General features: G+C 41.4%; 1 protein-coding gene across 1 annotated transcript in view; it reads right to left on the bottom strand.

Moving 5' to 3' along the window:
• trpc7b (transient receptor potential cation channel, subfamily C, member 7b) overlaps nucleotides 1-17,548 on the bottom strand; it is a 50,321-nt gene extending 32,773 nt beyond the window's left edge. Inside the window, exons 1-4 of the mRNA XM_079557368.1 lie at nucleotides 16,842-17,548; nucleotides 11,480-12,242; nucleotides 6,163-6,345; nucleotides 3,902-4,066 (exon numbers count right to left, since the gene is read on the bottom strand). Coding sequence (XP_079413494.1) covers nucleotides 3,902-4,066; nucleotides 6,163-6,345; nucleotides 11,480-12,242; nucleotides 16,842-17,326 — 1,596 coding nt within the window. The 5' untranslated portion in view covers nucleotides 17,327-17,548. The remainder of the gene's footprint in view (nucleotides 1-3,901; nucleotides 4,067-6,162; nucleotides 6,346-11,479; nucleotides 12,243-16,841) is intronic.
• Between the last annotated feature and the right edge of the window lie 9,527 nt (nucleotides 17,549-27,075).

Raw genomic sequence — 27,075 nt, 5'->3', positions numbered from 1 at the left:
GACAGGGGATCCTTGTCAAATTGAGTGTGACAGCAGGTTAGCATTAGCATTAATAAAAAGATGTGCCAATCACTCTAATATGTAACCTAGTATGGTCATGTCATTGAATTTAACTCTAAACACATGCAAGAGTCACATCCATTTCAGAACGTGTTTGTAGAGGTCCAAACTGGAGGCTTGGCAGGTTGTAATTTATATATGATGAATCTTTGGCAGAGTTTTTGTTTTGTGTTCAGGGGATATGATATTACCGGTAATTAATCAACAACCCGCGACTTATAATTCTACTGCCCTGCTCTCACACAAACTGGCTACAGTATATTTCCTTCAAGATGTCTACTCTTTCACCTTAACTGTGATTGGCTAAATCTACCTGTCACTCAATCACAGACCTTAGAGGAGTGGATTTATAAGTGCTAGTGCCTGTGTTAGAGCATAGAGTTGCATTATACAGAAAGCACTGTACACTGAGCCATATTGCGATTCTACAAACATGCTGAAGGTCAAGGACAGCTAGCTTTTTCTCAAAAACACTTTATTAATTTGCGTTCTTGTCAAATGCTCTGTTTAAGATAAATAATTAGGACATTGTGGACATTTCAGGTGCTTCGGCAATTAAAGCAGTACTAAGTAACTTGTTTAACCTAACAAATCCTTTTCGTAGTCCCTCTGGGGGTAATAGAAGTGTTGAAGGGATGATTGGGGGGTCTTTCATCTCCCCCTGGTGTCCCTGGCCGGAAAACCACAATTGCAACTTTGCCTGCACGGGGTCGGAGCACCCATACACACTAATGGAATCATGAAGAAGCTGCTAACAGGCTAACGGGCAAAGCTAACTCTGGGCTTGCGCCACTTAACAGTATTTACAGCAAGTTTGAGTGAAAAAAAAAAATCTCCACTGTGTAATTGGATGTACAATATCCCTCTCTCCCTTTGTCTTTTCTGTCAGCGTAGTATTTACTCTCACGGACAATTAATGAGTAAAAACACGCAACATGCTACGACACCTGCAGTGGTGCATATGGCCTCTAGGGGCATGAGTTACTTAGGACTGCTTTAAGCAATATTTTTTATAAAATAATAATAATGTCTCACTTGTATTGCACTTTACAAGCCTGTGTTACCAAGTGTCTCAAAGCGCTACAATGTAGTCATTATTCATTCTCATCAATAGTGGTGTTACTATTGTAGCCACAGCTGCCCTTTGGGGTAGATTGATGGAAGCGAGGCTACCAGTCTGTGCCATCGGCCCCTCCGACCACCACCAACCACTCACTCACTCACTCACTACATTAATTCTGGCCTATTGTACATGTTTTAGTGGTAGGGGAAAACGCAGTACCCGGAGGAAACCATGCAAACACGGGGAGAACACGCAAATCCCACACAGAACGGCTCCATCCAGGTGGGAATCAAACCTGTGAAGCACGAGTGCTAACCGCTGTACCACCCCTATAGTTTGTAGCACTACTATATTGAATCTAATTAATCAATTACCACTGAACAGATGTGACAAATACAAAAGCATTAGAATTCCTATCACCTCTTTCCTCCTCTCAATGAGAAGCATTTAACAGGGAAATAGTAATCTGGCTTTTTATTGCCTCCGTAATTGCAAAAATTTCCCTCAAAAGAGATTTACAAAGCAATTACCTCGGTGTCTCACGTCTTGCTCGTTTCACTTTGACAGTTTCCTTTTTTTCCCCTTCTTCTTAATTTGTCCCAGCTGATATTAAATATTATCTGATTTGAGACTCTGATATTGCTATGTTCAGTCTTTAGAAATAAAGCTGAAAAACACATTGAAATGAAATAATTTGATAGGAAGATATTTGGTTTAAGCTATGAAAAATTTAATTTCCTTGTCTTAATGTATTTATGTTGCTCCTTTTATAATATGAAGTCAGCTTTGTTGTATTTTCTATTATTAGAAGTTTGTTGTGGGCTTCTATAACAAGTGAGACAGTATTTGATTAATTGGGTTATTTGAAATGAAGAACCCTGGATTGGAGTACTTCTCTCGCCATAACCACCTACTATTAATAAAAACAGATCTCGGAAGCTAAGCCGGGTAGGGCCCGATTAGTACCTGGATGGGAGACTGTGAGGGAACCAGGTAGCCTTTGTGAGGGGTGAGTGAGCAGCTGGTGTTGGTCGGAGCTTCCGTGGGCACAGATGTGTATCGCTGTGGCTACTTACGTACGTAGCTTACCACCACAGAGCATGGAATGAATGAAAAATCCCCTTCCCTTGTATGAAGAGCTTTAGGTGACTTGTGTCAATTGAAAAGCGCTACACAAATAAGATCCCCTTCCCTCACACTTCACCTGCATGTTACAAGATTGACAGGTTTTTCACAGCATTACACAGTCATTCATTCCATACTTGAGACAGTGGTAAGCTTCTTATTATTGCGTGTCAGAGCCACAGAGTCTCTTGAGCTTTCTAAATCACTCTGTAAGATGCACCTATTTCCACTGGCATTTTTTTTTTCTGCTATCGTAAATTGTAAAGCACTTTGGACTGTTCAATTTGTAAATATGCTACAGAAATAAAACAACCATTCACACACTCATTCATTGATACATCGGCAGAGGGTGACGTGTCCTGCCCAGGGATACAACCACAATTCCGTTCGTATTATACGATGAGCTACTCATGAGGCTTTTACACAAATTTGCTGCAAATGCTAAACTTTTTTTTTATCTTTCAAATCTGGCGGGGGCTACTCAAGGATCAGGTGCAGATCTTCAATATTGTTTGTACTTTAATTGTTAAATTTACTTTGTGACTGACCGCCCAGCTTTACAGCACATGCTATAGTAATAGAACAGAAATATCACAACAAGATTTTGCAGGCCTTTTTCCAAATGACCTGTAATAGGTTTTCTGGTAATTTACTGGGTTAAAAATCAGGATGAGTCCTATTACCAGGTGTGTCCTTTTCTCATAAGAACTCTGACTCCACTTTTAGGTACCATGCTATTTCCATCCTACAGCAATGCTACTACTGTGCTGTAAATGAAAGTGCTACATCTGACTGTCATTCAACATTGTCCACCTAACCGTTCAGTCCACACACAGATTGCACACTAACTATCTAAATGTGCTTTACAACCAGGTTTTTATGAAAAAGTGTAATGTACTGTCTTCACACAGACACTCAACGTCTGCTGCCATCTCTGTCTCCTTCACTGAACTAACTTGTAAAATTACTACCCAATACATCACCACTCAACGCTGTTTCCATCCACCCCACTGCCCTCTCCACTTAAGCACGTGTTATCAAGGTTGATGAGTAAATTTGCATAACCATTCCCCCAGCTTCTGCCAGTGTGCCTGTGTCATATCCAGTCACTTCACAGATTGTAATTTGCTTGATGGAGTATTAACAAAATGTGATAAAGTGCCTTAGGGTCTGATAATCACTTTGAGATTATGAGGAAGCTGTTTGATTGAGAACTCTACCACACCAGCAATCTATCAGTCCTCAATGTTGGGTAAATATTTTGACAACAAGATCGAGGACCTGCAGCAAGCACTGACACTGCAGAAATGTACAGAATATTTGTTTTGTTTAGTTCCCCAAGAGGACAAAATTGAAAGCCATGAAAGGCTGGATATAAGACATTCACTTTGGCTGGAATTTAAAACTGAAAGTGTCATCCATTTACTTTTGCCTGAGCTTAATGGAAGTCATGCATGGTTGGACACACCCCCAGCTCTCACATGCTGGACTATATACAGTCGACTCCAAGGTTAACTCTGTCAGACCATTATACACTTATATGCACTCATATTGATTTATGGGCAAAACTAACCATTTAAACATATATGACCAGAGAGCTCAAGGAGAACCTGTGCTACCATATTTGTTGTTCTTATCAGCGACTCTCATTACCTTGCTACACGGCATGATCCAGTAGGCAATAGCCAAAAAGGGCAGGCCCACAGTGACCCCCAGGACGGTCCAACATTTCACCCCGATGGATTGCTGCCTCAGGCCAGGTAGGTTCTCATACCAGATCGTGAGCAGCTGCTGCTGGCAGTTTGGATGCGCCACAAACTGTCAGGAGAGAGGAGGGAGAAATGTGAGGACACTCAGGAAATGTGAGGACACTCAGGGCCTAAAGCAATAAAGTAATGTATGATACAATGCAGACATGTGAGGTGTTGTTTTAGATGAACAGTTTCACGTTTCTCTTCGCATCCCAGTGCTTTTAGCAATCACTGCTTGAAGTGGTAAAGGAATCCAACCTCCTCTGATTGAAGAGTCAACACAGTCGGTACACACAGGTGGATCGGTCACCTTTACTCGCATCTATTACAGCTTGTTATTGTTCCACGCCCCACGACAAACCCATCAACCCACCGACCCGTAGCACAGTCCGACAGTCCTTCACGCACACAAACATGGATCACCAGTGTTTCTAAAGCAATCCTCAGCCTGATGCATCCAGGGTAATTAGCTCTGGGAGTATTGTGGCCACACTCTTGTACAGCCCAAATAATTACATTGATCTTGACAGGGAGGAGCAGGAGCCAAATACTGACATGAATGGTTGCACAAAAATAACATTACAAATGATCAAAGAATTAGTACGTTGTGATAAAACTACTCCTAGAAAAAAAAATGTAATTGTAGAAGAGTAAAAACTCCAACTTGTACTGCTTCAAGTTTTTTGTTTGTTTGTTTGTTTATAGGCAGTACCGCAAACTAACAGTGCATGGGTCCTTTACACTTCTCCTAATGTAGGGAAAATGTGGGAAGTGAATAGCACAGAGCTTGTACAGGACATGTGTGTATAAAATGTTGAGAACTAGATCACCTGAGGGATAGACAAAGAGGATTTGGTGTGACATTTAGTGAGAGCACCTCTGTACGGCAGGGATTAGCTCTGAGCAGCCTGATGTTTACACAAGGTCTACAGAGAGCAAACGCCTGACGGCACACACCTTTAATTATGGTCATGCTGGAACTGCCAAGTCGAACCAATTTATTGCCCCGTGTGAAATATAGATGAGTATAGTAAATATTTACAGCGAGCTTGGTCACTGTGTAAAAGCAATCCAGTCAGAGGGTCACAAGTCAATAAACCATTTGTCTAGGTCTGCAAGCTCAGGTTAAAGGGACTTAAGGGCTTCAGGAATCGCTTCTTGTGTGGAAATATGAAAGCAGTGCACATTTGGAGATGTTAAGAGGTGATCAGGTGGTCAGGTTGTAGTTCTATAGTTCAGTACTGGTTTAGACATGGTTTAGCACGATTATAGTCCAGTCCAACAGTTTGTTTATTTTTTTCCCAAAACTGGTTGAATAACCCTTTTCTTAAACCACCTGTAGGTCAGACAGCCGCATTGCAGGTATTGGAGGCTGAAACATGCTCAAAGTCATCTCAGCATGTCAAATAATGTGAAAACTCAAGCTCACATTATTGTAGTACAAGGTCTTGCTCAATTGCTTTACTTCGATAAACAGACAAGTTTGTTCCACATTTTATTTTTTACTTCCACGCACTTTTAAGACAACTGGGTCCGAACACAAGCTAGTCATAGTAGAGAGAAAGTCTGCAGTAGAGGGAACATACTAAGCTGGTGTACAATGTGTCAGAACACCTTTAAACCCCTGGTCAATGGATGTTGTGCAGCAGTTAGCGCTCTCGCCTCACAGCAAGAACGACCCCAGACCAGGCGGCACCTTTATGGTTGTAGTTTGCACATTGTCCTCGTGACAGCATAGGTTTCCTCCAGGTGCTTGGTTCTCCCTACAATTAAAACCTACAATAGGTTCCCCACTGGGGTCAGGACTCCCCTGAAATAGAGATTCTAAAATATCAGTGGGACTTTCGTGGTTAACTAATGTATAAAAATGAATAAATATTTATTGTCCAGTGCAGTTTAATGCCTCTCCTAACATAGTCACTCACAGTATGGCAGCAGTTTAGAAATCCTGTTATAACCGAAGTTTGGCAGTGTCTTGTGCACGTAAAAATAATGTTGTATGTTTCATGTTACACGATTGTAGCGATGAAAATTCCTACTTCGTAAACCTGTTCTCTAGCAATGGCAATAAAAGCAATTTTGATTCTGAAAAAGCATAGAAGAACAAAAAGGTAAGACTTATTCCAGCATATGAGCTGACCCATATGCTGGCGTAAATCTTACCTTTTTGACCTCATACTTGATGGCCAGTTTGACACGACTGAGACAGGGTCTGTTGTAGGCGCTGGGGGGGCACAGGTCCACGTCTCCGTTCAGGATGGCCTCCACCTCCTCAGTGTTCCGGCAAAGGTCTAGAACCCCCACAACAAAGTCCTTACACTGCATAGAGAGCTTCCGGTAGTCATTCTGAAAGACACAAAAAATGTAGGTGAAATCAATCTCAAGTTCATGCATGCAGTGCAGTGCTCACGCTGTTCAGTGCTTAAGCTTTAATGAGAATAGTCTTGAGAATGCAGACAGACCCAGAGCAGTTTTGCATCATTCACTCTGCTGTTAGTTAAGTATACAGCCATACATTTGCAAATTAAAAATCAGTTCATTTGTTTGTTGTTGTTGTATATCAATTGAGATTTTACAAAGCGTTAAAGAGGGGGTATTATGCCTTTTTCAATCGCATAGCACCAGTCTATAGTACACTACAATGATGACCAAACCTTCTGTTGGTCTGTGAATGCAGTAAATTTAAATAACTGCCTTGTATAAAATTGCTCTCTCAAATTGGCTGTACTGAACGTGTTGAAATAGGCCATTTTTAAAGCCATTCCGCGGGTGAAAAAAACTGTCTGCGTTTTTTTGCCTTGCTGTAATTAATGTCAAATTGTCTATTTCTATCTTATTTTTGAACAAAATCACTATTTCGAAGGCAAATCCAAGGCTCTGTAAGCTGCTTTTTCAATAAGGGGTGGTTTCTCATCATCGTAGGAGCACATGAGCTCGGTTGACTAGTAAACAATATTGAAAATTCCAGCCGTGCTGTATGTCCGCGGGTTTTCCGCGGTTTTCAGATATTTTTGGGCGGGTTTGGCTGCCCAGACCTGGCGACCCTGGTGGCATCATCACAACACTCTGCTCGTTTTCTCCACAAGCATTGAAACTACGATCGCTTTTCGGTGCATTTTAACTTTTATTGTTGGAAAGGAGCTATGCTTTATCACTTTGTGAAACAATTGCCACACAGGATATGATTTGATCTGAGTCTGACCTGGAAAGTGACTTTGGAGACGAACCTTCCACACCGCACGCTAAGGAGCTTTTGCCTGAAAAATAACTGCTGTTTGGAGGCTCTAGTCGCTCTTTGCTACTGCCATGCCCTGTGGATCTTTAACTATACCCCCATGGACTACATCAGGATCTGCAGGAGCCCATACGACTCAAAAGACGGACATTATCTGTGCAGGTGGACAATGTTCATGCGACCGCAGGAGGAAGAAAAGCCGGCGGAAAAACTTCAGCACCTGTGGAGCAGCAGGTGCTGTCCCAGGCCTGGAGTGCGGACTGGCCGAGTTTGTGTGCCTTTTCTTTTGCTACTGCAGGCACGAAAATTTACTTTGTGGCGTAGTGTGTGTTTACATCAATTTTGTGCGTGAAAACAGTGATTCTGCTCTACGAATGCTGTACAAATGCTCTCACGCTGAATTACGAAGCGCCACTACTCATCATGAAAGGACACGATCCGTTGCGAACTCCACGAACAGAGGGTGAATCGTGACATTCGTGGAAGATTTTTTGACAGACAAAAACTTTCTCCACGAACTGATGCGTTCTGTTAAGAATCCCATTAAGACGCGTTAAGTCATGTTACGAACGTCACGAATGACGAAAAAATGTCATTCGTAATTCATGCATCGTGCCTATGTGTAAACCCAGCATAAGACATTCCCACCGCAGAACAAGCCACTGAAATAAGTGTTCTTGTCACCGGTTTTAATCCTGGGTGTTTTGGTAACAGAAACACTGATGTGTGTCTTTGTAAAAGTCTCAGAGCTGCTGCAGCTTCGGTTCACAACACATGAAGCTAATCCTCCATGATGACTCTGACAGTTTACATCTTGGGGCTGGACACTGTGGGGAGGGAGTTCTGCTGAGGAGCAGTGGTTGGTTCTCATCTTGCTGGTGACGAAAGGTCGGAGGCATCTCCAGGAGGTGGAGGCGTTCCTAGGAGGACTCAGGCAAAGCTACACCTAAAATGGCTGCCATCAGAGTTTTTACAGATTACTCAAAAATACGTGAATGTGCCAAGGCAACACTTCAGGCATGTTTTTAATGAGGGAATAACATAATAACATGATGTAAAGCTTGAAATAATACCCCCCTTTAAAGGATTTATGTAGGCTTTGACTCAAAGTGTAACTACTGACTTGAGAAAATGGTTCACTAAAATGCTAAACTCGGAGAGAAAAAAGACACAGCTGACCACTGTGATGGATTCACTTAGCCTTTATTTTAGAAGTTCACATTATTCCCCATGCAAAAAAGAAGATTATTATGTGCATTTCTCTGCATTAGCATTAATGAGCTTCTGTACATTGACCTTTTATCATGCTTTGTGAACATGTTCAATTATAATCTGTTGATGCATGTTTCACTGTCGTCACAGTCCACACATAGTCAGTACAGAGCCTTTCCCTTTTTACTGGTTTGTAGTGTATCCAAAAACTAAATAATGGCTATGTAATGATATTATGTTGTTGTTGGGCATGTTGGCTTGTAGAGATCTAATATGGAACATAGTTTGGACTGTTTGCAAACAAACACGCCAATACCTCATCAGCACTGGTGCCTAATCATGCATAATAATTATAATGCGTGAACATAATGGCACACCTATTATCTTTATTATCTACAATATTTGGACTGATAGTGTGAAAACAGTTACGAGGAAAGAGAAGTAAAAGGGATTTGTGGTCTGGTGTAGAGGGACATTCATGGGATAATCATGAAAATGTAAAACTTTATACAACCATAGAACCTTTTAATTTACCGTTCCATCCCTCAAATGTTTCCCCAGGATACATAGGGTACTCAGTATTGTACATTTTAAAATAAGCATTCTCCATGTAAATCTGTTTTTGTACAATTAATTTGTCATCATCGATTGATCATCAGTGGGACGTTATCAATATAGGTGGGAAAGAGAGATATATAAACCCCTAAAGGCTGCGCAACCTAAAAGTGGACAAGTTTACAAGTGGACACTTTAGGAATACCCACTGTACATACACTGAGTCATCAATTACCTGGGGAGGAATTAAAACTGGTGTTCTTGCACAGCACATGCTTGAGATTCTATGCCCATGAGAAGCACAAAAAGATCTCATTATATGGCATTTATTTATTTCCGCTTGAGGGTGGCCAAGTGTAAAATCCATTTCAATCTCAAACCTGTTTACATTCCTTAAGGAGAGAGGCTTCAGGGATGTATGTCCAGCAACATTTTCATAATCGATAATACTTATCACATGGGAGGCACATCAGAGGTGCACACAGCTACAACGCACTCACTGACACACGTGTGAAAATCCAATCATAATTCAACAAATGTGGCTGCAGCCTCGGGGCTGAGATAAAGAGAAGGAGTGATGTTGTGAGATTGAAAATGGAGACAGAGCCGAGTGAGAGCGTTACAGATGAGTGAACCAAAGGACAGGAGCACATGGGGCCAACCAGTATCAGTACTGTATGTTACTACTATTAAGCGGACAGACAGAACCACCAGGCAGGCCTAACATCACACATTTTCAGCATTAAAAGACAAAAGCTGAAAGTAATAAAAGATATTTAGTGGAGTGTTAAAGAGCGGGTCGTTTTGTGATCAGAGGATCGGCGGGTCGTATCCTGCAGGTGCACACTGTTGTTGTGTCCTAGGGCAAGATACTTCACCCACCTGGCCTCCAGTGTGCGTACACTGGTGTGTGAATGGGTGAGTGGTTCCTTGATGTAAAGCGCATTGAGTACCTAAAGCAGATAGAACAGCGCTATATAAATGTGACCATTTACCATTTAATAGTAGCAGTTCATGTATACTGTATGTAGTTGCAGCATGAAGTAGTACACTTCTAAAGCAATACTTTTGGGAGCAGCCCAAAAACAACGCTACTTTTGTTTTTTACACAAGCAAAATGAAAGAAAGTAGAAACCAAAATGATAACTTAAAGAGACTATACGGAGTTTAAAAATGTCAAAATTGTGTATTTTCCGGCCCCTACATGTAGTAACCACAGAGTAACCACAGAGTTACCATTAATTATGTGGGAAGAGTAACCACATAGTTTTACGCAAAAAGAGTATTTATACTTCAAAATAATGTTTCACAAGGAGAAGTAAAAAGTATGGTGTGATAAAACTTTTAGTTCTTCAAAAAGGTTGCTCAAGTAATTGTGTTCAGGTCAGGTAGTAGTGATAGAAAGGGGGCAGCAAAGAGATTGCCTAACAACATTAGGAATGTCTTCCATATTCCCGATCATGTCTTCTCATCTTGAGTATATTAATAGACTAAGAGAGGCACTATGTCTTATGGGAAAGTTGAATGAAGGCTTATACCTAAAGCTATTTGAAGATAAACATTAGGCTAAGAGAAGCTTTTAACTTTTCCCTCAGGAACATTTTAACGGGCTAGCCACTAATCATCGCTTTAACAACACAGAGCCCAGACTTTGATTTGTTAATTCAAAGGCCAAAAATGGCAGGCAAAAAGTTGTTGAGTTCACTTTTGTCTGAAAAGAAGCTCAAGATGAAAAGACATGTTTGTTTCACTCTTCCTAATTACATGCTACTTTTGTGACACTGATCTGATGTGCCAAATTCAGACACATAGCCTATATATAACCCAGCATTTTAAGGACATTCATTTATACAAAAAGGAATCAAGTATAGAGGGGAGATGTAGAGTGATAATGAGATGGTAATGAGACAGATGAGCTCCAGCACTTCTGTAGTCCCTCAGGTGAGACCTCCTCATTAACTCGCCCGCAGATAGGGAGCAGAATGACAAGCACAGGGTCACAGACAAACACTGAGGTGGGCTGACAAAGGCAGGATCAGCAGTGATCTGTGGGTAAAGGTAACGCCGCGCTTTACAACAAATTGAACCACAAATATTTCAGCTTCTTTCAGAGCAAAAACATGTTATAATCCTGTTTGAAGTTCCATCCATACAGAGTACTATATATTAAAAAAGTATGATTCAAAAGTGACAGATTGATGAACAAGGGTCACGTGTCACAGTAGATGACAATACCACAGAGAGAACGAAGAAGCTTTTAACAGATTTCTCCAAATCAAAGTGTGAGTTTTCGCGCCGTTAATATGGGGCCAGCTGACAAACACTAGTAAAGACTCAAGTCCTGCGACGTTGGACACTTAACATAATGTATGAGTGTGTTTAATCTCCATAATTGGACCTCAAACTTGATTCTTGTTGTGTGGTCATGGATCGCACAAACAATATTTTTTATAGAATTAGTAAAGTAAAAGACTATACCTTAAACTCGGTCTCGATGTTGGCCAGTCTTGCCAGTTCGTTGCTGAGCTCCAGCGCAGTCAGTACAGGGTCCTCGCTGCTCAGAGACAGGTACGCAGCACTGGCCAGAGCTTTGTAGGCGTTCATCCTAGAGCGCGAGTGACTGAAGGAGTCCTGCTTCTGCTTGTCCACGCACTCGTCGCACTTACAGAAGTAGTCGTGGGGCCTCTCGATGCGGGCCCCTTTCGTCAGCAGAATGTGAACGATCTCATACTCCTGACAGTGAGCGGCCAAAATAACGGGAGTGATGTCATGGGAAAAACGTGTCCCATCTTCATCATAGGCGTAAAAGTCATCGTCACGCATCTCCTGCTCTATTGGGCTCAACGCCAGGCGCAGACCCCCGGCGAATGAGGAGTGTGCCAAAATAGCCTCCACAATGCGAACGTATCCCTTGGAAATGGCTAAAAGCAGGCCATCCCCTATTCTTGCCAAACCTTCTTTCTTCAGTAAAAGTTCTGTCACTTCCAGATGTTCATTCCCCACTGCCAGCTGCAAGGCATTCTGGCCCATGTAGTCCACACAGTTGAAGTTGAGCGTTTTGGACTCCTCCAGCATTTTACGGACTACAGGGATATTTCCATATTCGGCGGCGTCAAGGAAACGCTCCTCTTCTGCAGTGAGCGCCGACCCGCGCTCATTAAACATATAGGCCGGGCCGCGCACAGCCTGTCGACGCCCTTTCTCTCGCAGTGTGGTATGCCTGCGTTGCATGGCCTCCACTCTGGAAATGGAAAAAAAAAACATATGTTACAAAAGGCTAATAGGATGGTGGGAGGAAGTGGAAAGTGACACACAGTACAGAACAGAGTAACAGTGCGCTCAAGAGGAAAAGACAACATGATCATTAAGCTATAGGCGTAATGAGGAAAATTAACTAATTACAGACCCTTTATGCTTCATGGATGGAAGAAGACCCAACAGAAAAGCCTAGACTGTTCCTATAGGAGGCACTAGCACCCCCACAGAAACGCAACAGCATTAAGTCATAAATCTGCCCTTGTTTAGATCAATGCACCACTGTCCGGGTCAAAGCTCACCGCAAGGTCACTCCAGGCAGGTCAGCCTCTGATTGGCACAGCGGAAATGATGGTTATTGACAACACCGTGACAAACTCCAAAGGTAACTCCCCTCGATCAAAATCTGAGGAGCTACATTTCCGTTCAGCAAAGTGCTTTCTTCTTCAAACCGTTATTGTAAGACATGGTTAGGACCAGGTATTGTTAAATGATAACTACATGGCACCCAACGAGGAGCTCTGGTAGGGGGTGAAATCAGAAAAATATATTTCTTTTGAGAGCAAGTGGTAACACCTGGCTGATGATGCACAGCGGGTCTACAAAGCAACATGAAAGGCTATCTATTATTTCTCTCTCTTTCTAAAGAAGAAAAGATGTGTAAAGCAGAGAGAGACATAAATTGATTGTAAAACTTTTTTGTATTGTAGAGTGGAATATGGGTGAACGCAGAAGGTTTTTTATCATTATCATTTTTTTTTTTTACTGAAACGCTGTCAAAGCAGACACAGAATGAAACTTATCAAAATATGCGTAACTGTTAGAGAGCAGCAGTCCTGAACCCGCTCTTAATCAGGAATAAGATAGGACTGCACGCACCTAGACTGAACCAGGAATTAATCAGAACCACGACTTGGGAACCATGCCTTAACCAGGACTAACACACACACAGTGCCATGACCCTGCAGGACAAAGTAGCTCAGGTCTCCCGCGTCAGTAACTCTCTACACTGTAATCGCTTTTGTTGAAGTGTGACACATTTTACCAGGCTTTTGCAGACTTCTTTTGTAAAAGAGGATCCCTGCTTAGCCCAGGGCATTGTGAAAATAAATTCTCCCACAGGTAAAATATGACAAGGAAGAAAACAGAAGAACGAAAATAGCACAGTTGCATCAGGGAGGACATTTGAAGAAGCATTATTGCTAAATCCCCCTAAATATATTTTGGTCCCACACTGTCCCAACCAAATAAACAATAAAAAATATACAAATGAATGTGAATGTTGTTTCGTTGTTAACAATTCTGTTTCCAGAGTATCTTGGTGTTGCCCTTATGCTGACCCCAAGTTTAGATAAATGAAAGTGGTTGCATTTGCACCACTCCAAAGAATTCTGCTGGAGAAGCCGTGCCAAATCAATATGGGAATAAATGCACAGAAAATGCATATGCCACGCTGTAGTGGCTCCAGAAGGAAACTCCAAACAGAAAGAAAAATGGCTAGATTTAATCAAAAACATGAGGCAAGCTATGTCAATACAACACTATATTCTCTTCCCTCGAATTGGTTTAGTGACCTCCAGTCGAACTATAATAAACACAGGCCAGGGCATTTGTTAGGGAGCTATTTGGAATTCTAGTCACTTTGGAGGCATATGTGTGTCAGCGTATGTGCAGGGTGGATGCTGAACCGAGCGAGTTAAAAAGGTGAAAATGGAAATGTGTTCATGGGGAAAATATCCCCTGGGGTTGTCAGAGGATGGAGGAAGTGAGAAGATGAAGAGAAGAGCTGGACAAGGCAAATCATGGCAGGGGGAGGAGGCCCCAAGCTGCACTGTGACATTGTGTTGTCTGTGTGTGATTAAAGAAGAGGATATAAAATGTACACAATAAGTGAAGTTACCCTTAGGCTGTCAATCAGTGGAAGGGAGTCTGTCTCTCAGAAATGAACGTAAAGTATATGGAAAGGGCAATGCATACTAAGGCACAAATATTAGACTGTGAGCTGCTGTTACAGAAGCAATACGCAGGATTCACACAGTTATACTTTTCTTATATGGTTGAGATTTTCGAATATTGTGAATTGGAGTGAATTGGTCGATTGAGAACTTTTCATTTCTATCTTCTGAGGCTCCTTCAGCCAGAAAAGTCAAATCTAAGGTTAAACACACAACCTAAAGACCTATTTAAACTCTGGTCCCTCAAGAGACTAGGGGTCAGCACTGCCATAACCCTGCCTATTTCTCGTTTACACTAAAAAAGTTTCACTAATTAAACTAGTCTTTGTTCAGTAAATGTAATGGAAAACATCTTGAAACAAGGATTACAGCATCTGTCTGAATAGTTTTCATATTGAGTAATTAATATATTATTATGCATCAGATGACAGCTCATACAGAGTTGTAAACAATAGGAGGAGGACTCCTAATAAATCCAGTGACAGCCTGGCTGCCAGCCCATTTAGATAACCTCATAGTCATGTAATGAATAGCTGTGTTCCATCCTTTCCTATCTCCGTCTCCATCTATCACTGTTTGAGGTCCTGATCTGAGAACACACTTTAGTTGCATCATGATCCGTGCCATTAGAGTCAGGGAAGAGGCAAAGACAACAGAGATGAATAGAGACCAATAAAGTGTGTGTCTTCAGTGTTTTTAAGAAGACAGAGATGGATCTGCCTATTCCGACTGTTTGGCATTAATGGAATGAAACATCACATCAGCATGGACATGGATGTTGTCATTTCTAAGAATCAATTCTGTGTAGCCATAAGCAGAACAAGGTTAAAACATAACACAGTATAAGTCACATCATGTGTAAAATGTGTACAGAGATGCAAAAATAATCAAAGTGGTCTAAGTAATTTCGTAATGTTTGAAAACACTACAGTATGTCTTTTCAATATAAAACAATATCCTGAAGGCAAACGTAGCAAACTACTTCCCCAAGGCTGGGTAAATGTAAAGTTTATGAAAGTTATAGCCAATATTTAGATCATTGCCTGCTCAGGCTGTTGGTTTGCTTTGGCAACTCATCAAAATCAAATGGAATGGATGAGCTTTCTTTGTTGCTTTGACATGTAACTAATCAAAAAGTCAACATAGGAGTTCAAGAAGTAGAAAAACTAACTGTACTTTTGTCACCAGAAACCACTTAAAATCCATAACAAAGTCTAGTATTTTATTGCTTTTAGAAGTTTTGCTTCAGTCCTTTGGCCAGTAACCAATGACTGCTTTGAACAGAAAAAGAGAACTAACATTTTGAGCACTCCAACATGTTCACAGGACTTACTAATGACTTTACACTTAATCAGATTTTGTGGGCAGTGTTTGAGTGGCGTACACAGCTCTCTCTCTCTCTCTCTCTCTCTCTCTCTCTCTCTCTCTCTCTCTCTCTCTCTCTCTCTCTCTCTCTCTCTCTCTCTCTCTCTCTCTCTCTCTCTCTCTCTCTTGCTGTCTCTCTGTTTCAATGTTCTTTCAAGCAGAAAATTGCAAATTTTGCAGATCAAAGGTAGCCTCTATTGCATGTTTCGGAGACACGCTCACTCATATAGACTTCCATCATGGCCTGTAGTCCAGCAGTGGAGATGGAGTCCAGGCGTCCTTCTCATTCTGGGCCTTGAAAACCCAACTCTGGCAAATCAAAGCAGCAGACCAGAGTGGATCAAAGGGCTGGCACTGGGGCCTGCTTTTCTCAATATGTGATAAAGGACCATGAGTGGCAGGGCTACATGAATATCCATTAACTGTCTTTGTCTATTACGCAAGGCAGCTCCAGTGCACTCAGCTATCAAGACCTTATAATTAAACATATGGGAGATGTACGCAGGGAGTGCTTCAGCAAAAAGGCAGCAGGGATCCCATCAGGCTTTGGTGATGGTGTGTTTGTAATTAAACTTGTATTGTTTTGGGTGTAAAGCTGTACCCAATTTCTTCAGTTTACTTGACAAGCTTTGTTCACGCAGTTCATTCTCTCCTCAAAGAAAATCCCTGTTGGCTGCTTATGCATTCATGCAAAGGAACCAATCAAGACGCTCCTCCCCAACACAAGGACAAAAACCCCTTAATGCAATCCCCAGAGACACATGGGATTCTATAAGTACGTCCATTTACTTTGAGTAAATAATAATTCTATAGAAAAAAATGTTAAGGAGCACTAGAACTAGCTGAAATAAAATGATATAAACCCGAAGTGAAAGGAACATTTTATCAGATTATACTGACAATTATTGCAAATCAATTAGACCTAAATGTATTCAAACATGCAATAGTCTATCAAAATACCAACATTTCAAATCAGATTTTGAAACCAAACCCACGTTAGCATGGGGATTTATCCTATGACAGTATGTATGCCTGATCAGTTATCTTGTTTAGATGTGGGTCAGCAGGCAAAGGCACATTGACTGAGAGCTTTCCACAGCCATGTAAATAAAGGGGTCCAATATGAAGGTGACAGTTCAACTGCTGACATAAGTTAGATTGTGTCTGGAGGAGTTAAATGTGCTAAGGTCATTCAAATCAGGGCTGGACTCTCGGTTAATTCTGTGTGGGTAAAGCTCTGTCGTTAAAAGTTGTGGTTAACTCACGTTTGGCGGCTCTCTGCATTGAACCCTATGTCTATTTGTTCCACACCATAGTGATTCCCGTAGTCCGCCAGCTCCGGGGCACGGTGCAGTCGCTGTCCCCGGTGCTGAAAGCGCTCCGTGTTCGCGGCACCTCGACCTCTCCATTTGGGGAACGGGTCATCGTAGTGCTCGTGAACCGCATTTAAATGCGCATCTTGTCGCAAACAAAACGGGGCGCCGGTGTCCTCGTTGGACTGTGGTAACTTTGGAGGTATCAATTGATTGGAGTTGTCCTGATCCTTGCTCTCCACTGACGGGTTGAGACATTCTGGAGAGGCGAGGTACGGTGGGTCTGTATCTCCAAGTAGCGGCGAGGCGGAGGAGAAGAGGTCCAGGGGCCGCGGAGAGGAAGAAGATCCTCGGGAATGACTGAGGGACCGCGGCGAGGAAGGAGACTCCGAGAGACGCGCTCTCCCGCCGTCGCTTTCTTCTCCTTCGTCAGACATGAGATTTCCTGAGCAACATAAACGCTACTTAAAAGGATTTCAATAAAGTGACATGAATTGAACGACGCTTGTCAAAGTTTCAGCCACACAAGTTTGTAGTGAGCGGCGCTGTAACGTGCAGCTTCCTCCTCCCCCGCCACCGGAGAGCGCGCGACTCACTAATTGAGGAGCATCTAGAGAGCGTGCGCAACAAGCTGCCCCTTTCAAAATGGACGGGATCAAGCAAAGACACAAAACTGCTTTCACTTATAAACTGTATTGTAAACGTTTCTATTGGTTTGGTTTGTTGACACTGCTTACAATTTTATTAATAAGCATATTACCCATTTGAGATTTTGCTGTTTTATTTACACTTTCAAATATTTCACACTTTTTTTAGAGGTCACTTCATCAACAGAACATCTCACTAGAGTCATGAAAAACCCTTAAGCCTTGACTGGAAGTAGTCATCTCCACTATTAATACCTTCATAGTGGAGATTTTAATGTTCTCCACTATTGGTTTATAACGATTATAAATCGTTATAAACCATCGGAGGAGAGATGTGATCTCTTTCTTGACTTTTTTAGATCCAAAATTAAAAACATCCGCTCATCCCTAGCTGGTTCAAATTCTAAGTCTCCTATTGTCTCCTCTGCTTCAGTCAGCAGTGTGCCTGCCCTCCACTGCTTTGCAGAGGTTCAGCAAACTATGTTGAACAAATCATTGCAGGAATGAAATCATCCACCTGCACACTGGACCCTATCCCAACTGCGTTACTCAAACCACTTGTACCTGCCGTTATTTCTGTTATTATCCAATGTGTAAACCTCTCAATTCTCCATGGCCATGTTCCAGGCCATGTTCCATCCTCTCTCAAGGCTGCTATCATACGCCCCAGTCTCAAGAAGCCCACACTTGATCCAGAGGTTCTTCCTAACTACAGGCCTATCTCCTACCTCACCCTCTTGTCCAAGGTTTTGGAGAAGGTAGTTGCCAGCCAGCTCCAGAACCACCTCAAGTATAACAACTTGTTTGTGAAGTTCCAGTCGGGCTTTCTGCCCACAGCACAGAGACAGCGTTGCTCAGGGTAGCAAATGACCTGCTAATGGCAGCTGATGCGGGATCACAATCTCTACTCCTCCTCCTCGACCTGACGGCGGCTTTTGATACAGTGGACCATGCCATCCTCTTGGATCGTCTCCACACCACCATTGTACTGTCAGGTACGGCTTTACAGTGGTTCCATTCATACCTATCCGGCAGAACCGAATCTGTCAAATTGGGGACATGCAAGTCCAGGTCACACCCAGTCACGCGTGTGGTCCCACAGAGGTCAGTACTCGGCCTCATACTATTCACAACCTACATGCTCCCCCTCGGTAATGTCATCAGCAAACATGGGATATCCTACCACTGTTATGCTGATGACACGCAGCTCTATGTCCGAACTGCCTCAAGTCCACCTGCAACACTGACGCGAGCAACGGCATGCCTTGAGGAAATAAAGGCATGGATGCAGCAAAACTTCCTTCAACTCAACAGCACCAAAACTGAGGCAATACTTGTGGCACATCTCATCAGACACGTCCATATCGCAGCTCATCCTTGAAAATCAGACCATAAATCTCTTCCCTGCAGTCACAAACCTAGGCGTCCGGTTCGACCCTCAGCTAAACTCCTCTCATCATATCAAGAACCTGTGTAAAACGTCATTTTTTCACTTCTGAAACATCGCAAAACTATGTCCTCTTTTAACCGTTCCTGATGCAGAAAAACTAATCCATGCCTTTATCTCCACAAGGATGGACTACTGTAACAGACCTTTTAATGGGCTCCCTGCCAAACACATCCAAAGGCTCCAGCATATACAGAACAGTGCAGCTAGACTACTTGTGCAAGCCAGGAAGTATGACCACATCACACCCATTCTGTTGTCACTACATTGGCTCCCGGTTTCTGCCCGGATCGACAACAAAATCCTGCTGCTCACCCATAAATGCATTACTGGTCATGCTCCACAATACCTGCAAGAACTCATATCACGGAAACCCTCCAACCGCACCCTCATGTCATCCAGTAGTCTCCACCTTCATGTTCCTTCTACCAAGCGCCGAACCATGGGAGACAGAGCATTCTGTTCTGCTGCAACAAGGCTTTGGAACAGCCCGCGGAGCTGAGAGAAATACAAAACCTGGACTCTTTTAAAGCTAAAATGAAAACATTTCTTTTTAAGAAAGCTTATAATTGTTGATGTTTTTTAAATGTTTTCTTGTAGCACTCTGAGATTCTCTGAATGAAAAGTGCATTACAAATAACATGTTTTATTATTATTATTTAAAAAATTGACTGTGAAATGTGTATTGTGCAGGGTAGGTGGGGTTGGTTGTCCATAATGGCATTTTCGCTGTTGAGAACTTACACTTTTTTGTTTTTTGATGTATAAAGACTAAACCGATATCTTTTTAAATACTTGCCGATCAACACCAGATAGAATTGTTATCATTTTTGGTTTTGCAATTTGCTCTTCAGTGAGCTGTAAAGCATGGAATTTAACCAATGGCAAAAAATTCTCTAAGGAATTAATTTCATCATAAAAACATATGGGTTGGTTGTCACGCCTAACTCAATGAGCAAAATGGCTATAGATCCAAAGCTATGATTTGACTTTATGCAAGATATTTGACTTTTCAGGCTTTTATAACAAAAAACACAACATGTACTCCACAAATATATCAGACCCCTAAAAGGACAAATTGTCTCCAAATTTCAATGTCTTTGAGTGAATGAAACCATATTGCAGCAGGAGAAGTAAGATTTCAAAAATGATGTTCAGTAACTATCAAGTCACAGTGCCCCATGCATGTAAAAAGCAATGTGAGAAACAACCCACAAGACAACCAGCCCCAGGCTTCTATAGTTTTTACTAAGAAAGGTGCAGTGAAGGGGTTAACAGGTCCACCTGTTGTTGGCCAATTAGTCCACACTGGTACAGCCCTAATCGGGTTATGGCTTCAGAGAACAAATAATTGATTACTTACAGTCGCTTTTGTTAGACCGTAGTGACAGACGTGCTTCATCTTGGAAACACAAAACTTCTCAATTAAAAAACTTAAATTATGAAGTAAACACATAGCCATTGTTTACACATATGGTCAACAAAACGCACTGTGCTGCAGTTGCCCCTTAATTAGAAGCATGGCGACTTCCTCCACCCCACGCGCACATTGACCAATCCCAGAGCCGCTCTTTGATGTGTCCTGCTTATGCACCATACATGCACTGTTAATCAAGCCAGATCAAAACATGTCACACAGAACAATGAGGTTTAACATTTAAAAAGAGCACTACTGTAAAACACGAGGCCAGATCAATGTGATGGATTAGTGGAGAATTGATTAGTTTTTTGTTTTTGTTTTTTACATTTAAAAGGCCGTTTTCTATTAACCTCTGAAACACATGACTGCTTGGTTACAGCACAATGCTAGTGTAAATTTCTTTACACAGATTAATCATTTCTGTGCACACATTGACTTTTCATTTTCTGTTTTCTCATGACTGCCTTGAATCAGTGCACACTATGTGCAATGACAGACAGGAAACCACTCTGTGTTCATTCATTCACATAGATTCTCCAATTTTAGATTAAAGAGAGCATTATTTAGAAGTTTAAATGTTTCTTTTTAATTGCAATATAGCCTATAAGAGGTGAACTGCTTTGATCAAAGAGGATATTTACTTCTCTAAAAAATACATTAATAAGAACACTGTGGTGCAAAGTGAAAATTACATGACTCCCTACCTTCTTGCAGGAAAGAAAAAACGTCTCCACGCATTTCTGGTGGAGAGGTACAGTAAAAACATCGCAAAATACACTTTGATGATTTATTTCCGTTCATCATTAAAACGTTGGCTCCTGAGCAAACAAACATGCCAGCACTGAACGTCCGCTGCCGCTTCCTTGAGTCTCTTGCATGTCTTTCTTATCTAATCTCAATACTGCTGCATTTTAATGATTACTTTCTTTTTTACACCTTCTATTATAACTGACTAATGTTATTAACTGTATCTTTTAATCTGTATTGACTGTATCTTTTATCTAACTGACTAGTTGTTCATGAACTCCTGCTGTGCTTCCTCATGTTGCCTCCTGCATTCTCACTTAAGCTCTGTCGCGCATGAACTCTTTGTTGCATGTTTGTTTTGGTGTGTTATTCCTGCTGCTGAGCAAATGTGATGTTTATTGTACTTTGCCATGTGATAATCGTGATAACTTGTCTTACCCATTTCCAGGGTGCCTACTGTACATCTGGCCGAGGACTACAGATGAAAACTAGCCTTTTGGCTAACTCTGGCATATTTTACAGTTGAGCTGTTATGTTAATATGCACTGTCCTTGCAAAAATAAATAAATAAATAAATAAAAATATTTGACAAAGTGCTGTACATTTTCAGCTCAAGGTCACATTGAATTAGCATATCAAGTGCAGTGTAATTTCACATGAGTCTCCTCATGTTTCAGAAGAGTGGCCCTTGATAAAGCAAAGAACATTGTGTTTTGTTCTTTAAGCCAAGAGTAACTTGAAGGGTAGCCAATGTGCCTTCACCGACACAGAGTCAGTCATGCAAACCTCTCAGAGTGTGTTAGTCTTCCAATAACAATATATATCATTTGACAATAGTTCACTAGAAAAGGTGGATGCATGACAGGGGTCCATGTTGCGAATGAGATAAAGCCAGACAAAACCCTGTGAATCCAAGAATCCAATCCACAATCTGTTTCTTAAGAAGCAGTAGAGCCAAACATTACTTAATTACTTAATTAATAATACATATAGAGTAAAACATCCACAAAATGTATTCAAGCATCCAACGTTATATACGTTTGTCAACTTTCCACCAAAATTTCCCCAATCACAGCAGTCACTGCAGGAGTCACCTCCTGTTGTGGAATCACTGATTGGGCTCTGCATGCGAGACACTTGCAGTCAAGATCATTATGAACTGAAGTCCCAGCCTGGACAGATATAAAGATAAAGATGACACTGTTCAGATGTTCATAAGCTTCAGTGTCAGAGAGGAACACCAATGTAATAATCATGATTTTACAAACACATATGACCAATTTTTCAGTCAATAGATCCATTATCGCCTCATCTCAGAAATCCATGACTGACCTTACCAAGCACTTAGCATTCTGCCAAAGTCCAGAGCTCACCAAAAAATCAATTACATGCCACTTGCTCCCAGGAGACATTAGCAGCTTAAGATGGGTCCTTCTCAGTGCAGGTCCTCATTTGATGCAAATGAATCTTTTTACAACACAATCCGTTCATTGCATTATTAACAAACTCTAATTCGTCGCCTCTCTAGTGATCCCTGTTGGCAGCTTAGTCCCTTCTGTTCTGCAGTCTGCCAAAAGGCGTCTGTCCTCCCGTGGCAAAGAACAGCAGATGTAGTGGTGGGTAAATGCCAGCTCACTACACTGGAAATGAAGTACGTTACTGCTCGCAGAGGTGTTTAATAATGTTTGCTGGGGATTGTATTCAACTGTGGAGAAACAGATGGAAGGAAAAGAGGCTTGAATATTTTATGTCAGAAAGAAAACCAAATCAGGTTGATCGTGTGCTCTCAAGATAGCAACAAATATAGCTTTATTGGAATCTTTCCTTTTCCTTTCACAAAAATGCAGCCTGACAATTGTGTTCTGTACAGTATATACAGAAAATCACTCCCCCTCTGGCAGACTACAATATAGATATTTTTTATATATAATTTGGTTAGCAGATAAGCCTGTTTACTTTCTGTAGTAGTAGTAGTAGTAGTAGTAGTAGTAGTAGTAGTAGTAGAAGAAGTCCTACTGCATGTACTCTGAATGTCTTTAAATGACAAAATAAATAAAATGGCTTAAAAAGTCAGAAAGTAAAAACATCTACATAAAAAAGATGGTTATTCCATTTACAAGTATCAAATGGCACTAGTGTCTCTGATGCAGACATTTCCCTTGATACTGTCTCTCTGTGATCTTTCCTTCCCCTGACTGTCACACACATTTGGGATTTACAGCCTTTTGTATCTGTCATTCAGCGTCAGAGGCTTTCATGGGTGCTGCTGGATCGCAGCGTGTTTGGACATGGTGTTGTCCCGTGGGGATAAAATGGGCATGGACAGAGGGACAGTGATGAAAAAGTTTACTTGTGCTCGAAACGGGTGTTACATTTTTTATAGTAATTTAAAAGTGTGACAGTCGCATATTAGTAGAAGGTCTTAGTGTCCTGAGCTGTGCAGGTAGTGCAGGAGTGTTTTGCAATTTGACTACATGACCGTGACTATCAATATGCCTGGCAGCACAAGGAATCTTTTTTTTATTTGCTTTTGGCTATTCCCTCCTGGGGTCAACACAGTCCCATCTATTTGCATAATTCTGATAAAGCTTTAACTCTAAATATCCTTAATGCAAACCTTGTCATTTAACCACGCTAGAGACTTGCAACCCAATGTGGCTGGAGGATGGGAAAAACATGACATCCTTCGACCCGGAATAAAAAATTATGCAATGGCTGGGTGATATGGCCATTGGCCCCTATTAATAGTACAGTATACACAACAATAATGCTTCCAATTGTTTCAAGTAACACAAAATGTTTTAATAAACTCCACTCTAACTGCCAACGGATTGAACAATTGCACGGCTATAAATGAGTATCTCCCAATCATATTCCCCATTCTGGTCAGTCTGGCTTCTGCTTAATTTTAACCTATATTATCCAGCGAATCAACTTGCATGTTTTTCCCAATGTGGTTTCATAATGCAAATGGCAAATAAACTGATTCTGAATCAAGTGGGGAGAGCGCCCAAGCCAATCACTCACATAATTGTATTGGCCAATTGATCAATGTCCTACTACTAATAGAATGCTCATATCCATACTATGTCCCTAAAGATTTCACCATTCACTCCATATCTCACACGCTGGCTTCTACACCAAAATAGCAGGCGCAAATTAAATGTAATATACACTCCATGCATATTTCATTGCTTGTACGCAACAGGGGAGGAATTGCGGCGCTTAAAAGTTTTATTACATGCAGTATTCTCCAACGTTCTGATAAATGACTGGTGACAGAGAATTTAATGAGCTATTCTGGCTTCTAACTATTATTAAAAAGACCTGCAGGGCATGTGTACGTGGAGCCAGATTAAAATGACTTTTCAAATTTTCTAATACAAAAAGAGAAATTCAGATACATGCAAATAAATGCACGGGGAATCGCTCTCTAGTCAAGTGGTTCTTTTGCTAGCGTCTAAAAACGATTTATTTCCTACAAGAGCTGTCATTAATATCAGGGACTATGCAGTGCACACCAGTGGGCATATTTTAATTTCAAGAAGGCAGCAGTGAAGAGGAGCAGCTATAGCAGGCGCATACATTTGTTTACAGTCCAGTGACCATTACAAATATTACACCATGCTGTGCCTCAGTGCATCCAATTCATCCTCACCTTGACACACAACTTAAGGCCATTACTGGGAGTAATGGGGGGAGATAGTGCCTCAGCTGGCCAGGGTTGGTTTACCTTGACTTGGAAGAAGCCAATTCAGCCGATGGTTGAATTTAATCAGAACTATAGGATCATAATAAATGTACAACCTTGACAGAACGATGAATGAAGAAATGTTTTCTCATGGTCAGTGGTTTGGCTGATGTTTTTTTTCTTAATTTGATTTTGTGCCATAAAATAATTTCAAATAGTAAATGGCTACATGCAAACAGTTGCACGAAGCCACACTTAACACATGCACCTCTTAGTCCACTGATTTCTATTTTTCTTTTTGCATGTTAAAGCTGGGGTACTTGATTTTTCCTGTTCAAAAAATGAAATGTTATGTAATTTATAGCTATCACAATCCCTCCTGCACATCCGAATTGTTCAAGCAGATCAATTAGTATGTATGTTTCCTGCCCATGTACAGCTTTGAGCAGTGGCAAAGTGAAAAAGGGGGGACCACCCCCAAAATAAATTGCAGTAATTTAGATTCTGCGTCCAGCTTCTATCGCTCAATAAAAAGAGCGACAATGCAACAAGATTGTATTTTATACTCTCTGGTGGTAGCCCAGCTTTAAGCAATAAACAATAAGCAACATAAATAACATGCACACAGTGTTCTTACACATAGCACAGGTGCTAATGGTGCCACATAGACAGCTCTCATTGTGATGATGAATTTTATTTTATTTTAGTCTTTTAGCACCTAAGACCAATACAGTTATAGGCAAGGCAAGGCAAGGCAACTTTATTTATACCGCGCATTTCGTACACAAGGCAACTCAATGCGCCTAATAACGTAGTAATGCAGGGATGTAGCATGTATATACTTTAATTAACAATAACAATAACATTCTAGATACATGGGAACAGAAACATCTATTGTATTTTAAGTAAGTGCTTTATTTGTCATTGTACAAGCGTACAACAAAATAGTGTTCAGGTGTTAGTCCTGAGCCACCACGACTGTGTCGCGCTGCCATTGTGGGACGATCTGATCCGGACATCGGAGAAACCATAGCACCCAGAGGAACCTGGCTGGCTGCCTTCAGTGCTCCTCTGATCCTCTGTAACAGTGCACCACCTAATGGGTTTGCTCAAGGCATGATGTCCTGCGCTGGTCAGCTCCACCTCCTCCTTCCTCTTCCTCCTGCGCAGCTCCCTCTGCTCCACAACAGTCTTTCACCATCTTCTGGGAAGAGCTAAGCAGATAATCTGTTGTATTCTCCAGTGAACGTCCATTAGCCAGAACACTAGGGACACAAAGCATGAGTGGCTTTACTGGAAGTCTTGATACCTCCTTGTTTGTCCTTTTTTCTGTTTCCTGTTACTCCTCTTGTGACGCCTCCTCTGTGCTGCAGGTATAGGGGGCTCTTGGTGCCTCTTCAGTGTCTCAGAAGAAGAAATGTGTGGGTCTCAAATGAGTTTAGCTGATAAGCTAGCTTTTTGTTTACTTTTAAAAAGCTTCTTTCTTCAAGACCATAATGGACTCTTTGCAGTAAAAAATTCCACCGAACCCCACAAGAACACGGCAAAGACGTACAAAAGCATCCAGTAAAACAAAGTGGAACTCGCAGAAAAAGGAAAAAAAATGTAGCTGTTCCAAGAGAGAGAGGGAGGTTGCTGCCTTTTTATGGTAACCCTTATCTTATCCTAACCTCAACAGTATAAAGATTGTGAATTTCCAGAGAGCATTACTGATTTTCTTGAAAACAACATGATAACATACTGCAAAATGTATCATACCTTGTTACCAGTAGTTGCTATTTCCTATGCATTACCATAGTATTACTGTGCTGTAAAGTAACTTGCTTTGAGGGAATTAGACACAATATTACAAATGCTGCAATGTATCATTCAATAATCAATATACAATGTGAGTTTTGTGAATCAATTTCAATCAATCAATGTCTCTAAAGCCTGGATGAATGCATGGAGCTTTAGTACCTGAGTGCCCTTGAAAAGTAACTCATTTATCTTAAAAGAGAAAAGATTTATGGTTAAAGCTAAATTATCTGTTCATTTACTGGTTTTCATCATGGAGAAGCTGCTTCTGGGGCTGAAACCTTTAATAAATCCACCTACCAGTGCATGTGAAGGGGAGCCACATCTCAATCCCCCCTCACTGCCTTCAATTCTTCTCATCAGTGACCTGCTCGGGACAGTCCTCGCCTGGTCGCTCTGTGTCGTGAAGTTGAAAGGCAAAGGCTCACATACTGCTG

The sequence above is a fragment of the Gobius niger genome (assembly GCF_951799975.1).
Source record: "Gobius niger genome assembly, chromosome: 5".
Classification (NCBI taxonomy): Eukaryota; Metazoa; Chordata; class Actinopteri; order Gobiiformes; family Gobiidae; genus Gobius; species Gobius niger.
The sequence above is the reverse complement of the archived record's forward strand: the minus strand, read 5'-3'. Positions and strand labels throughout refer to the sequence as shown.